Source organism: Sciurus carolinensis, chromosome 17, assembly GCF_902686445.1.
Source record: "Sciurus carolinensis chromosome 17, mSciCar1.2, whole genome shotgun sequence".
NCBI classification, from domain to species: Eukaryota; Metazoa; Chordata; class Mammalia; order Rodentia; family Sciuridae; genus Sciurus; species Sciurus carolinensis.
This window is the reverse complement of record NC_062229.1, coordinates 24122331-24136610: the sequence shown is the minus strand read 5'-3', so window position 1 is coordinate 24136610 and position 14280 is coordinate 24122331. Positions and strand designations below refer to the sequence as shown.

The following is a 14280-nucleotide window of genomic DNA, read 5'->3' as shown; positions in this document are numbered from 1 at the left end:
CAGGGGAACCGCGCGGAGGTGCCAGGTTGCTGTTAAGGCCTGCACTCAGTGGGAGGAGGGACTGGGGCAGGGATAAGGCCTGTCCATCTGGGCCTCTACAGGGCAGGATCTAAAGCTCAGGATGGCTCTGTACCACACAGAGGGGAGTGTTATGGAAAGAAGGGAGTGTTACAGGGGCTAGAGGGGGATTTAGTGTCTGTCCCACCCACTCATCTTCCCTTGCCTCTGCTCATCTGAGCAGGGCATGGGTGGCTCAGCCCCACTCTTCCCTAGTGCCTGGGGGGACAGTTTGCTTGGGACTCAGGATGTCACTTCCTTCCGGGGCATAGCCCTGGCAGCTGCTCTGGTCCCGCTCTAACCCTACCTCTTCCATCTTCCTCCTCTTTTCTCCTTTGCCTCTTCCATCCTGTGTCCCCCTCCGCACAGCTGTACCTGCAGGCCCGGGCGCCCCCTGAGGGGGACAGTGACCTGGCTACCCGGTTACTGACAGAGCCCGATGTCCAGAAGGTACCACCCTGGCACTGACTAGCTCAGGAAACACTGCCCTGGGCCACCTCTTGAGCCTTTCCTGCACTACCGCAGGGCGGCGAGTAGGTGTATGCGCAGCCTGGCAGCGGGGTTGGGTCTCCTATGCCGTCTCACCACCTTCCAAGCCCCATCCTAGAGATTAGGGCAAGATGTGGCATATTACCCTCCTGGTATTAGAATTGGGAGCTGGGGTGTGGCTATGCCAAGCTGGAAGGAACCTTCGAAACTCTCAAGCACCCACCCCGATTTCTCAGAAGGGGAAACAGAAGCGCCAATACATAGGGATTTGGCTGTAGTCATCCCAGAAGAGGAGGTCCCCACAGAGTGCCACTTCTTTCATGGATCCTTCTACTCACCCTAAACAGGACACTAGGAATTGTTTAGTCCCTTATGATATGCTCCATCCCTCATTTTGCATGGGGGCTATAGGAAGCTGCAGAGTGTCAACTGGGGCTCCCCACCTGGGCCAAAGCCCCTAACCTGACTTTGTCTTCATGAGGTAGCCCATGCATCCTTTGGGTATGGTCATTTTCTGAGAACCTGCACATCCATTCATCTAAGGTGGGGTGAGCACAGTAACTCCCCTTTATTTCATTTTATTATTATTATTTTTTGTGGTTGGGGTGCTACATCCCCAACCCTTTTTATTTTGTGACAGGGTCTCAGTAAGTTGCCCAGACTGGAACTTGTGATCTTCCTGCCTTAGCCTCTCAAATAGCTGGAATCACAGGCCTGTGCCACCATGCCCACCACCTTTTATTTATTTTTGTGTGGTGCTGGGGGTCGACTTCAGGGCCTTGCACATGGTAGGCATGCGTTCTGCCAGAGAACTGCATCCCCAGCCCAACTCCCATGTATTGATATAGATAAGGAAACCCATCTGGAGAGGGGGAAAAGGTTGTCTGAGATCACACTTGGCAGAGTTGTTCCTTTGTTTTGGTGGTACTGGGTATTGAAAGCAGGGCCTTGCACATGCTAGGCAAGTGCTTTACCACTGAGCTGCATTCCCTGAGACACATTTGGAGAGTTGGGCAGAATTGGGACCAAAGGATCCTACAGGGCCAAAATATGGCTTAGCATTTGCTGACAAATTCTGTAAGCCCTCTCAACTTCTCACCCTAGGAGTGGGGCAGTCCCATGCCTCTCTGGCTCTCAGATTCAGCCAGGTTGAGCTAGTGTCCCCACCTGGATCTAGGGAGCAGGGGACAGGGTAGGACTTAAAGGTCTCGAAGGTTCTGGTTCTGACATCCTGCGATTGATTGTTCCTAAATTCCCCAACTCCCCTCAATCATCATGGGTGATGGGCACTTGCTGGCCTGCTTGCACATGCATGTCTAGCTTGGGTGGGAATGTATGGAGGCTGGGGCCCCTAAGGCCGCCAGGGAATGGGAAGGGAAGTGCAGTGGAAGTGTCCCCGTTAGGCTCCTTCCAACCTTGTTTTCTTCCTAGCTTCTGTCAGAGCAGGTCTTGCTGAGCTGCTCAGAGAGGGCCCAGATTCAAGGTAGGGTCACAACAGGAGGGGCAAATAGAGGACGTGGTGCCCAGACAGGTTTGCTGATCCAACACATGCTGTGTATCTTGGGGTGCCTAGCCCTGCACCCCTTTTACTGCAGGGTGCTGCCAGCTGTGACACCCTTATTACTGCCTCTGCTGACTGCCCCTCCCCACCCCAAGGTACTGGATCAGGATACAGATGCCATCGCAGTCCATGTAGTCAGAGTGCTGACCTGCATCATGAGTGGCTCCCCATCAGCCAAGGTAAGGACACTTCAGTACAGCTGTAGTAGAGGTACAGGTTCAGTGAACACATGTCCCCAGAACAGATCTGCTCCCTGGAGCAAAGCAAGTGAGCTAGGATGGTGTCTGCCCAGCCCTTGGGTGAGCTCAGCTCACTGGGCAGGTGTGGTCATCAGTCTGCCCTGGGAGCTGGACATCCTGGGTTAGGGATGGACGAGGGAAAAGGATTCTTGTGGACTGACTACCACTTGCAGGTTTCTGAGGTGGTTCCAAGCCTTCCAATCCCTCTTCTGTCCCTTGTCCCAGACAATATAGTGACCCAGAGGCAAAGGAACCCCGAAAGATGCCCCTGGAAGGGCGTGTTGGCTCTGGGGCCTGTGTATATGCTCACTTCCTTCTTACACTGCGCTCCGCAGGAGGTATTCAAGGAACGCATCGGCTACCTGCACCTGCAGGAGGTCCTGCAGAGCCACGGGCCCCCGACCCATCGGTTGTTGCAAGAGCTGCTTAACATGGTAAGGGCAGGGCTTGGAGCCAGAGTCCCAGAGGCAGCCAGGACTGAGTCACAAATGGGGAGTCTCCACCCTGGAGGACTGTTGAGGATAGTTGGTACACAGTGTGACTCGTGGCCCAGCCATGCATGTCAGTGTCCCTGGGGTAAGGATTCTAGACTGTGGGGCCCTGGAAGCTGCTGCATGTTTGGCCAGCCCAGGACGGTCCTAGGAACATGCAGTTGGGGGCTTGACCCACCCAGGCTGCAAACTGAGGCTTGGAGGTTGACAGTCCTGAAGGGTTGTTATTAGTGGTCACGGTCATCTGTGTACCCATGACTCTGTGAACAGGATGGTGTAGCACATGTTGTTTTCTCATGCTGTAGGCAATTAAATCAAGATGGGAAGTACCGCAATTGGCAGGGCACCACAGTTGACCAGGGACTGTCACATTCTCTCCACCCACAGGCTGTGGAGGGTGACCACAGCATATGCCCGCCTCCACCAATCTGCAATGAGCAACCGTTGCTGGTGCTGATGCAGTGGCTGCCATCACTGCCCACAGCTGAGCTGCGGCTCTTTCTAGCTCAACGCCTCTGGTGGCTCTGTAACAGCTGTGCTGCCAGCCGTGCCACCTGTGTGCAAGCAGGCCTGGTGGGCTACCTGCTAGAGACACTCAACACAGGAATAGCCCTGGAGGCCCGGTGCCAAGAGCAGCTGTTGGCACTGCTGCAAGCACTGGGCCGTGTGTCACTAAGGCCCTTGGAGCTTCGTCGCCTGCTGCGTCCCCCACCAGAGCTGGACTCGGGACCAGGTGGAGCTGAGGCTGGGAAGGCTCGACATGCGGGTGCTATCATTCGAGCACTGTCAGGCATGGCCCGGCACCAGGGTCCTGCACGGGCACTGTGCTACTTTGACCTCACGCCCAGCATGGCAGGCATCATGGTGCCCTCTGTACAGCGATGGCCAGGACCTGCCTTTACCTTCCATGCCTGGCTCTGTTTGCACCCCACGGATGCAGTGCCTGCCCCAACTTCCACCCGGCCACTCCAACGAAAGCAGCTGTACAGGTGGGTGACTCTCAGGGGCCAGGGACCCATTGTCAAGGTGAGCAGGAAGACATAACCAACTTGCCTGCCCCCAGCTTCTTCACCAGCAGTGGCTCAGGGTTTGAGGCCTTCTTCACGGCAGCTGGGACCCTGGTGGTGGCTGTGTGCACACGGAAGGAGTACTTGACCATGAGCTTGCCTGAAGTGTCTTTTGCCGACTCTGTCTGGGTAAGTCCCCACCCTTTTCACGTGGCCCAGTGGGGAGAGGGGGACATCAAGTCTCAAGTATGGCCTGATGTTGTGGCTTCTGTTCTAGCATTGTGTAGCCATCATCCATGTGCCTGGGCGCCGACCCTTCAGCCAGAACCTGGTCCATGTCTACAAAGATGGCCATCTGGTCAAAACAGCACCCCTTCGCTGCCCTTCCCTCAGTGAGGTGTGCCCAGCAGGGTTTGGGGAAGCCTTGGGCCAGTGAGGGACCTTGGAGCACTGTGGATGCGGTGGACCCTAGAACCCCTGTGTGTCTGCCACTCTGCTCCCTCCAGGCCTCAGACTTCAGGCTCTGGGGTCTGTGTAGTCACGGGGGTCACTGGGAGAATCTGGCTGTAGATGGAACCTCAGGCTTTGCTGTGACCTGATCAGTCCCCCAATCCTGGCCCCACAGCCTTTCTCCTCCTGCTGTATCGGCTCTGCTGGGCACCGCACAACGACCACCACCACGGGGCTGCCCACACCATCAGTCCATGCTGCCCTGGCTCATGCTCACCCCTCCCTCACCCGATCCCAGTCAGTCCCAGCCTCCGTAGCGCTGGGCTGGGGGTCTGGGCTGGCAGCCCCCCTGCAGGAGGGCAGCATCAGCTCCACCCTTGCAGGCACCCAGGACACTCGATGGGGCAGCCCCACATCCCTGGAGGGTGAGCTGGGGGCTGTGGCCATCTTCCATGAAGCGCTGCAGGCAGCCACCCTGAGGGTCCTGTGTGCTCTGGGTATGTAGCCCCTTCTGTCTGGTCCTAGCACCTGCCCCATTGTCCCAAGTCCAAGTCCAGAGACCAGTGGGCTAGGGGGCAGAAGGTGTCCCTAGGGTCTCTCTCTGGTCAGGCAGGGAAGAGGCAGTCTCTAGATATGGTTTGACCAGAGGCCCAGTGAGGTCTGAAGACTTCCCCTTTCTCCTCAGGGCCCAATGAGCCAGCCCCCTTCAAACCTGAGGGTGATCTGCACGAGCTGGGTGCCAAGTTGCTCCTCCATTACTCACCTCAGGTATTTGGGGTGTTTGGCTCAACAGTCCTACCTCCCCCTGGCTCCTTCCCTCTGTCTGTCACCCTGTCCTCCACCTAACGCTTGCCACCTTTTTTTTTTTTTAATTTTATTTTTTTTGTACACAAATGGGATACATACTCTTTCTCTGTTTGTACATGAAGTAAAGGCTGACCATTTGTGTAGTCATACTTTTACATAGGATAATGGCATTTGATTCATTCTGTTATTTTTTCCTTCCCCCCTACCCCTCCCACCCCTCTTTTCCTCTATACAGTTCCTCCTTCCTCCATTCTTACCTCCCCACCTCCCTCCCACTATGTGTCATCATCCACTGATCAGGGAGATCATTCGTCCTTTGGATTTTTGAGATTGGCTTATCTCACTTTAGCATGATATTCTCCAGTTTCATCCATTTGCCTGCAAATGCCATAATTTTATTATTCTTTATGGCTGAGTAATATAACGCTTGCTACCTTCCTCATCTGCTGTCCCCAGGCCTGTAAGAACAACATCTGCCTGGACCTGTCGCCTAGCCATGGGCTGGATGGCCGTCTGACAGGACACCGGGTGGAGACATGGGACGTGAAGGTGCATGTGCATGTGTGGCAGTGTGTGCAACAAGCACGAGTGGGGCTCAGTGTGACATGGTGGGCTGGGGAGCAGCCCTGCGCCTAGACAGGATGGGGGAAACTGACCCGAGAGCTGGCTGGGGTCCAGAGTCCCAGACTGGATGGTCGGGTGGAGCAGGGCAGGACACTGGGAGCCACCCTCTCACTGCCACCCCTTCCCTCAGGATGTGGTGAACTGTGTCGGGGGCATGGGGGTGTTGCTGCCCCTGCTGGAGCGAGTGGCTCTGCAGCCCCAAGAGGCTGAGGCAGGTCCAGCCGAGACTTATGACCTTTTGGGGCCTGAACTGACCTCTGGCCACAACACTCAGGGCCTGCTTCTCCCTCTGGGCAAGTCTTCAGGTAAGCATCCTCGGGGCCTAGCTTGCAGGAGACAATTTGGCACAAGGAAGGGTTGGAGTGCGTGAGGGCTCATGGCCACTGGCAGGCCCTTGACCCGTATCTGTTCCCTCCCTGGTGGCTGGCAGAGGGGCGGATGGAGAGGAACGCAGTGGCAGCCTTTCTGCTGATGCTGAGGAACTTCTTGCAGGCCCACACTGTGAACCAGGAGAGCCTGGTGCAGTGCCAGGGGCCTGCCATCATCGGGGCCCTCCTGCGCAAGGTGGGCCTGGTGGGGCAGGAGGGGTGGGGGTCTGCCTGTCTGAACAAAATTGCTGAGTGGGGAACCAAAGGCAGAACTTCCTGCAAGAGTGGCATTCGAGCAGAGCCCAGAAGGCTGGGTGAGGTTAGGCTGAGAGGATCTGGGGAAAGGGCAGCCCAGGCTGGGGCTGGACAGTGCACAGCAGGCAGGGGGCTGCACTCCAGCAGGGAGTCACTGGAACGTTCTGAGCAGGGATGGTCATGTTTATGTCCTTCATGCCTGTGCTGGGAAGGGTGGAACCTGAGTGGCTGGGACAGCAGGCAGAGCCTGATAACTTAGACCAAATTCTTCTCCCATCCCAGGTCCCCAGCTGGGCCATGGACATGAACGTACTCATGTCTGCCCAGCTGCTGATGGAGCAGGTGGCATCTGAGAACTGTGGGCCCCTCCTCTACCTGCTCTATCAGCATTTGCTCTTCAACTTTCACCTCTGGACCCTCAGTGATTTTGCTGTGCGCCTTGGTAGGTGTGGGAACTTGGGTGAGTGGCCAGTTGCAGGGCAGGTGGGGGACAAGAAGTTATAAGCCTTACATATATGAAAACATCACGGTGAATCCCACCATCACGTACATCCACAAGAATGGGGTCCTAACTAGAATAAGATATATTCCGTGCTTATATAATTATATCAAAATGGATTCTACCGTCATGTATAACTAAAAAGAACCAATAAAAGAAAGAGCTTATAACCCTGCTCTGGGTTATCTGAGGGGACCTGAGTTCTGGAAGAGGCATGGCTCTGTCCTGGAGAATCTGAAACAGCTCTCTCTTGATGCCCATGCAGGCCACATCCAATACATGTCCAGCATCATCCGTGAGCACAGACAGAAGTTGCGGAAGAAATACGGGGTCCAGTTCATCCTTGATGCTCTGCGCACCCACTACAGGTGAGGCTATTGGGACCAGGTGGACAGTAGGGGACAGGACAGTATGCTACCCCAGCTCACCTGCTCATTCTCTGATCTCCTGGACTGGCCAGCCTGCAAAGGGAGCGCCCCCTCGCAGCTGACGACCTGCGCACAGTGCAGACCTCCCTTCTGGGCCTGGCGCGCGAGTTCCTGGTACGGAGCTTCTCTGCTGACGATGTGCAGGTCCTACTGAGCTTTTTGGCAGCCATGGGTGATGATGGCCAGGTAGGCTGAAGGTTGGTGAGGCTGAGACTTTGGGTGAGGGAGGCGTGTGGACCACGTGAGAGGCCCAGGCTAGAGTGAGACTTTGTACCCCCAGGTGGTAGGCGCACTGGATCTGCTGCTGGCCCTGCTTCAGGGCTCCCCAGCACAGGAGTCCTTGGCTGTCTTCCTGTTGGAGCCAGGGAACCTCGAGGTGCTGCTGGCGCTGCTGGTGCGACCAAGGTCACTGCCCCTGCTGCCTGACCGAGTTTGCAAGGTACACCCACCCCACCCCCAGTCCTGGCTGGGGTCCTGGGAGGCCTGTGCCACTGGATGAAGCTGCCACATACCTGCACAGTGACTTCCTCTGCTACGGGAAGTCCTTTCCTGCCATGACAACCCTCAACGGCCCCCATACAGATCCTGCGCAGACTGCAACAGAATGAGCGGTTACCTGAGAAGAGCCGCCAGCGGCTGCGACTGCCAGAGAGTGGCCTGCAAGGCCTCGTTGCCTGTCTGCCCGAGGGGACCATCTGCCCCCAGCTCTGCCAAGGCCTTTACAAGCTGTTACTGGGGGCAGGTATGATTGGGGCCGAGGGACAGGGGAGGTAGAGGGGGTGATGTGTATCAGGAAAATAGGACTTGGTGGGAAGAGGGAGAGCCAGCACAGGGACCAGGGGTGGGGAACCAGGTCCTACAGGCCCCCTCTGACCATCCCTCCAGATAGCCTGAACCTCTCAGATCTGTTGGCTGTGGTGCAGCTGTCCCTTCAGGCTGACCTCAGTGTCCGCCTGGACATCTGTCGCCAGGTGAGTGAGAGATAAAAGCTTTTGGTGGCAGGGGGTGGCTTTTACCCTCTGTGATGAGGGGTTTCTGGAGGCCTCACTAAAAAGGCCCGTGAATGAGGGCCAAGGTGCAAGTGGTCAAATGACCTCACTTTCTGTGTCCTGGCCCCGCAGCTCTTCCACCTCATCTACGGACAGCCAGATGTAGTGCGACTGCTGGCCCGACAGGCCGGGTGGCAGGATGTCCTGACCCGGCTGTATGTCCTGGAGGCTGCCACAGCTGGTGGCCCCCCACCCTTTCCCCCAGAGCTAACTACCTCCCCAGAGCCAACCCTGCCCCTGCCGCCCACTGAGTCTCCTGCCGAGCCTGGGGATGTCTTCCTGCCCTCGGAGGTCCCTTGCCCTGACTCTGATGCCTTTTACCATGCTCTTTCCCCATTCTGCACACCCTTCGACCTGGGCCTGGAACGGGCCAGTGTGGGCTCAGGCAACACTGCCGGTGGTGGCAGCAGCAGCGGGACAATCACTCCAGCCAGCCAGCCTGGCACACCTTCCCCGCTGGATGGGCCACGACCCTTCCCCACTGCCCCTGGCCGCCATAGCTCCAGTCTCTCCAATGTGCTGGAGGATGGCAGCCTCCCAGAGCCCACCATCAGTGGAGACGACACCTCTAACACCAGCAACCCTCAGGTGAGGTGGGCCCACCTCTGCTGCCACAGGGCACCCCAGAGACAGGGCTGGTAGTGAAGCTTCTCCAAAGGCACAGCCCTGGTGTGATGCCCCAAACTGCCCCTAGTATCTCTCCTTTGCAGCTATGTCCCAAGGTGTCCTGGATCAGGGCAAGCCAGAGTGGGGGATACCAACCAGGCTTTGGAGGGACCCTCAGGAGAGCCAGTAGGATGGACACCTTCTAGGGCCCAAGTGCAACACAGCCCCAAGGGTGCTGTCCTGTGCTTTTGGATTTGGAGATGCCTCTGCTCATCCGATGGAGTTCTTTCAGAGAATTCTAAGACAGACCTCAAAGAGTATGAATGTCCAGTAACACCCTGACTTCCTGCCCAGAATTCAGGCAGTAGCTGGGGCCCCTGCACCATCCTCCAGGCCTTTGGTGCCAGGCTAGCTGCTCGCTCAGTGCTCTGCCTCCTGCCGTTCCCACTAGTGGGTGGGGAGTCAGCCTGAGTCTTCCTCTCTGGCCCACAGCAAGCCCCCGAGGAGGAGCTGTGTAATCTGCTCACCAACGTACTGTTCTCAGTGACATGGCGGGGCGTGGAGGGCAGCGACGAGGCTGCCTGGAGGGAGCGTGGCCAGGTCTTCTCAGTGCTCACTCAGCTGGGGGCCTCGGCCACACTTGTGCGCCCACCAGACTGCATCAAGCGCAGGTAAGAGGGCAATGTGGGCCGGGAGGGGGTCTCCTGGAACCTGGGCCAAGGGAGGCAGTCAGGTAAATACCCAAGTTCCTTGCCTATCCCAGCCTCCTGGAGATGATGCTGGAGTCAGCTCTGACCGACATTAAGGAGGCTCCCCCAGGGTTCCTGGCCAGCCTTACCCAGCAGGCACTTTGGCTGCTGCGCCTGCTGCAGGACTTCCTATGTGCTGAGGGCCATGGTAACCAGGAGTTATGGAGTGAGAAGGTATGACCACCCAAAGGAGTGCCAGCCTGCAGGCTTCTGGTCTGGGAGGTGGATACTACACGAGGGCATCCCTGGTGCATTGGCACGGGTGTCTTTTGAGTTTGATCTTGTCTGGTGCAGGAACTTTACCTGCACTTTCCCCGTGGATTGCTGGTCTTATATGGCGACACTTGTCTGGAATATGTTTTGTGTGGCCAGGTGTGGTGGCACATGCCTGTAATCCCAGTAACTTGGGAGGCTGAGACAGGAGGGTTGAAAGTTTGAAGCCAGCCTCGACAGTATCAAAAAATATAAAGGGCCAGGGATATAGCTTAGTGGTACAACTCCCTTGGGTTCAATCCTTAATACCAAAAAAACATGTGTGGCAGCTCTTCGAAGGTGTGTGTAGCCTGCTCGATCGCCTGGGAGCCTGGCCACACCTGGCCAACAGTGCAGCTGATCTCCGTGAGATGGCACAGATTGGCCTTCGTCTCGTGCTTGGCTACATCCTGTTGGAGGATCCACAGGTGGGCATGGGATGGGCAATGCAGGAAAGGCAGGTGACAGGGTGGAGAGCACTGAGAGTGGCAGGGTGCCAACCTCAGCACTCTTGTGCCTACAGCTGCATGCTCAGGCCTACGTGAGGCTGCACACCCTCCTGCAGACTGCAGTGCCGGCCCGCCGCGAGGAGGCCTGCTATGTGCTCTCCAAGCTGGAGGCTGCACTTGGCCGGGCACTGAGCACCTCTTCTTCCGAGACAGCCACTGAGCATCCACAGCCCACATCTGCAGCCACCGCAGCCTCTGAGCGCTGCTCATGGCTGGTGCCACTGGTGCGCACACTGCTGGACCGTGCCTATGAGCCATTGGGGCTACAGTGGGGGCTGCCCTCCCTGCCCCCAACCAACGGCAGCCCCACCTTCTTCGAGGACTTTCAGGCTTTTTGTACCACTCCTGAATGGCGCCACTTCATCGACAAGCAGGTGCCTGGAGGTGGGGACTCAGGGACAGGAGTGGGATCTGGGGCACAGGTTGAACACTGGTTTCCTGTTCGTGCCGATCCTGCAGGTGCAGCCCACCATGTCGAAGTTTGAAATGGACACATATGCCAAGAGCCATGACCTTATGTCGGGCTTCTGGAATGCCTGCTATGACACACTCATGAGCAGTGGGCAGCGGCGCCAGCGGGAACGCACCCAGAGTCGAAGGGCCTTCCAGGTGTGCTGCCCCCGGGACAACTGACAGGGCAGGGTGGGAAAACGGGGGCAGGTGAGACAGCAGCTGGTGGGACTGAGCTGTTCCCACCCACAGGAGCTGGTGCTGGAGCCTGCACAGCGGCGGGCGCGCCTCGAGGGGCTGCGCTATGTGGCGACGCTGAAGCAACAGGCAGCGCAGCACTCTACAGCCCTGCTGCACTGGGGGGCTTTGTGGCGCCAGCTCTCCAGCCCCTGTGGGGCCTGGGCACTCAGGTGGGCGCTGGGCTCAGGGTAGAGGGGCAGGGCTTGGCAGGGAAGGAGCATCCTGGAGCCTTCGGTGTGAGGCCTGAGAAATTTGGGGGGTCTGCAGCCATCTGCTCACCTGTGACCACCATGGGGCACATCTGCAGGAATCCCCCGCCCTCTCATTGGAAGCTGTCCAGTGCTGAGACGTACTCCCGCATGCGTCTGAAGCTGGTGCCCAACCATCACTTCGACCCTCACCTGGAAGCCAGTGCCCTGCGTGACAATCTGGGTGAGAGAGTACGCTGCACTGGGGCCACTCATCCATTTCCCATCCTGCCTTGCTCTGGCTGAGTACGCTTGGCCTCTTGCAGGTGAGGCCCCCCTGACACCCACGGAGGAGGCCTCACTGCCTCTGGCAGTAACCAAAGAGGCCAAAGTCGGCACTCCAACGGAAGAGTTGCAGGAAGACCAACTAGGAGAGGACGAGCTGGCTGTGCTGGAGACCCTGTGAGTGGGTGGGGCTGCGGGCTGGCCCAGGGTCCCTGGAGATGTGACCGGGTGGTGAGCAAGACTTCTGCTCCGGGGCGTACATGCCTGCTACAGGACAGAGTCCATGTCCTCTTCCGCTGTCCAGCTTCAGTCCCCTGAAGGACTGTCCAAAATCAGGACAGGAGCTTGGGAGAGTCACCTAACAGGGTTGATAGCTGATTTTTAATAGCAAGGCACCCCAGAGCAGGGGCTGAGAAACATGAATGAGAGTGGGACAGGGCCCCATGAAGGGGTTGGGGCAGTGGTGGGGGATGCAGGGAATGGGGATCGACGTCCTGTCCTGGCAAGATATTTAGAAGCCCAGGTGTGTGTATGGGGGGTGAGGTGTGCAATGGGTCTCCCTCTGGGAGGCACAAATGTATGTTCCTCGTGTTTCTGCCACTTGGAGGGTGTGACCCTTGGGCCTGTTGGGAAGGGGGAGCCACAGCCTCCAACTGAGGTGGGTGCTGGCCCCCAGGATGGAAGCAACAGAACTGGATGAGCAGCGAGAGAAACTGGTGCTGTCGGCCGAGTGTCAGCTGGTCACCGTTGTGGCTGTGGTCCCAGGATTGCTGGAGGTCACCACACAACATGTGTACTTCTATGATGGCAGTACTGAGCGTGTGGAAACTGAGGAGGGTGCGTCCTGATGGAGCAGGCTTCAGGGGTAACGGGGAATGACTGAGGCCAGACTCCTGTGCCTACGCCTGCTGTTGGTCCCGCAGGCATTGGCCACGATTTCCGGCGCCCTCTGGCCCAGCTGCGTGAGGTCCATCTGCGGCGCTTCAACTTGCGCCGTTCTGCGCTTGAACTCTTCTTCATCGATCAGTCCAACTACTTCCTCAACTTCCCGTGCAAGGTGGCTGGGACCTCAGCCTCATCACCTTGCCAGGCTCCCAGGCCCCAGCCCTGCCCCATCCCACCCCATACCCAGGTTCGGAACCAGGTGTACTCATGGCTCCTGCGTCTGCGGCCACCCACCCAAGGCTACCTAAGCAGCCGCTCCCCCCAGGAGATGCTGCGTGCCTCAGGCCTTACCCAGGTGCGAGCTCGGAGCGGGCCGTGCAGAGGGGGGACGATGTGAGGTCGGGACCCTGAGAGCCCTGCAGCTCACCTCTTGCCTGCCCCTGCTCCCTAGAAATGGGTACAGCGTGAGATATCCAACTTTGAATACTTGATGCAACTCAACACCATTGCCGGGCGCACCTACAACGACCTGTCTCAGTACCCTGTGGTGAGGGCCCTACTCTGCTCTCCACTCTAGCCCTCAGATCCAGCAGGCCCAAGTATAGGCACCTGCCAGTGGGCCGAGCCCTGAGCTTGGTCCTGAGTAGGTTTGCCTCTGACCAAGACCTGGCCTCTGTTTGCTGCTGCTCCTCACACCCTCGAGCTCTCTCGCCATTCCGCTTGGCCCCTGTGCTCCCTGAAAGGAGTGTCTGTCATAGACAGTCTGGGCAAGACAGTCTCCTACTCCCCTGTAGTCCAAGTGGAGCCCCAGCCTGCTGTGCTCATCTTCCTGAGAGGTGATGGCAGGGCAGGATGGGCAGGCGAGCCATCAGGGCCCTCATGCAGCTCCTTTCCCGGGTGGGCGGCCAGTTCCCCTGGGTCTTACAGGACTATGTGTCCCCAACCCTGGACCTCAGCAACCCGGCCGTCTTCCGGGACCTGTCCAAACCCATCGGTGTGGTGAACCCCAAGCATGCCCAGCTCGTGAGGGAGAAGTGAGCATGTGGGCAGGGCAGGGCTCAGCGGGGTGGGAACGGGGGGGAGGGGAGGGCTTCTGATGAACACCCTCAACCTCTGACCCCAGATATGAGAGCTTTGAGGACCCTGCCGGCACAATTGACAAGTTCCACTATGGCACTCACTACTCCAATGCAGCAGGCGTGATGCACTACCTCATCCGAGTGGAACCCTTCACCTCCTTGCACGTCCAGCTGCAGAGTGGCCGGTGCGCCAGGGCTGGTGGGGAGGCAGACCAAGGGAGGAGGCAGGTCCTCCTGGCACCCTGGGCCCGCCTCTGGCTCCCTTCTTCTCTCGGGCTACTCCTCCCTCCCTGTCACCTCACCTTGGCCCATGCCCCTCTGCCAGCTTTGACTGCTCTGACCGGCAGTTCCACTCCGTGGCAGCAGCCTGGCAGGCACGCCTGGAGAGCCCTGCCGATGTGAAGGAGCTCATCCCAGAGTTCTTCTACTTCCCTGACTTCCTGGAAAACCAGAATGGTAGTACACAAGGCCCTGGCCCTGGGAGTGAGGTTCTGGGGATTGAAAACACAGACCGGGGTGACCAGGGATGATGAGGGTGCATGGGGATACCACCGACCTGTTCTCCTGCCAGGCTTTGACCTGGGCTGCCTCCAGCTGACGAACGAGAAGGTGGGTGATGTGGTGCTGCCCCCGTGGGCCAGCTCTCCTGAAGATTTCATCCAGCAACACCGCCGGGCTCTGGTGAGGAGGTGACCACGCACAGGCTGGTGGCA

General features: G+C 58.1%; 1 protein-coding gene across 10 annotated transcripts in view; it reads left to right on the top strand.

The window, feature by feature from the left end:
* Positions 1-14280, top strand: part of Nbeal2 (neurobeachin like 2) — a 30997-nt gene that overhangs the window by 12114 nt on the left and 4603 nt on the right. For 5 of the 10 annotated variants that reach the window (XM_047532328.1, XM_047532326.1, XM_047532327.1 and 2 more), the window contains 33 exons: positions 427-507; positions 2203-2286; positions 2682-2780; positions 3225-3826; positions 3901-4033; positions 4122-4241; positions 4470-4791; positions 4980-5062; positions 5558-5650; positions 5856-6030; positions 6156-6289; positions 6631-6790; positions 7113-7215; positions 7308-7461; positions 7556-7714; positions 7858-8017; positions 8161-8246; positions 8397-8912; positions 9423-9601; positions 9694-9853; positions 10222-10359; positions 10455-10814; positions 10900-11049; positions 11143-11300; positions 11438-11562; positions 11645-11780; positions 12280-12440; positions 12527-12843; positions 12940-13035; positions 13398-13522; positions 13612-13752; positions 13893-14023; positions 14139-14248. In XM_047532328.1, coding sequence (XP_047388284.1) covers positions 427-507; positions 2203-2286; positions 2682-2780; positions 3225-3826; positions 3901-4033; positions 4122-4241; positions 4470-4791; positions 4980-5062; positions 5558-5650; positions 5856-6030; positions 6156-6289; positions 6631-6790; positions 7113-7215; positions 7308-7461; positions 7556-7714; positions 7858-8017; positions 8161-8246; positions 8397-8912; positions 9423-9601; positions 9694-9853; positions 10222-10359; positions 10455-10814; positions 10900-11049; positions 11143-11300; positions 11438-11562; positions 11645-11780; positions 12280-12440; positions 12527-12843; positions 12940-13035; positions 13398-13522; positions 13612-13752; positions 13893-14023; positions 14139-14248 — 5751 coding nt within the window. Of the gene's footprint in view, positions 1-426; positions 508-2202; positions 2287-2681; positions 2781-3224; positions 3827-3900; positions 4034-4121; positions 4242-4469; positions 4792-4979; positions 5063-5557; positions 5651-5855; positions 6031-6155; positions 6290-6630; positions 6791-7112; positions 7216-7307; positions 7462-7555; positions 7715-7857; positions 8018-8160; positions 8247-8396; positions 8913-9422; positions 9602-9693; positions 9854-10221; positions 10360-10454; positions 10815-10899; positions 11050-11142; positions 11301-11437; positions 11563-11644; positions 11781-12279; positions 12441-12526; positions 12844-12939; positions 13036-13397; positions 13523-13611; positions 13753-13892; positions 14024-14138; positions 14257-14280 lie in introns of those variants that run through there. The other 5 variants (XR_007105963.1, XR_007105964.1, XM_047532330.1 and 2 more) reach the window with 3 other exon arrangements.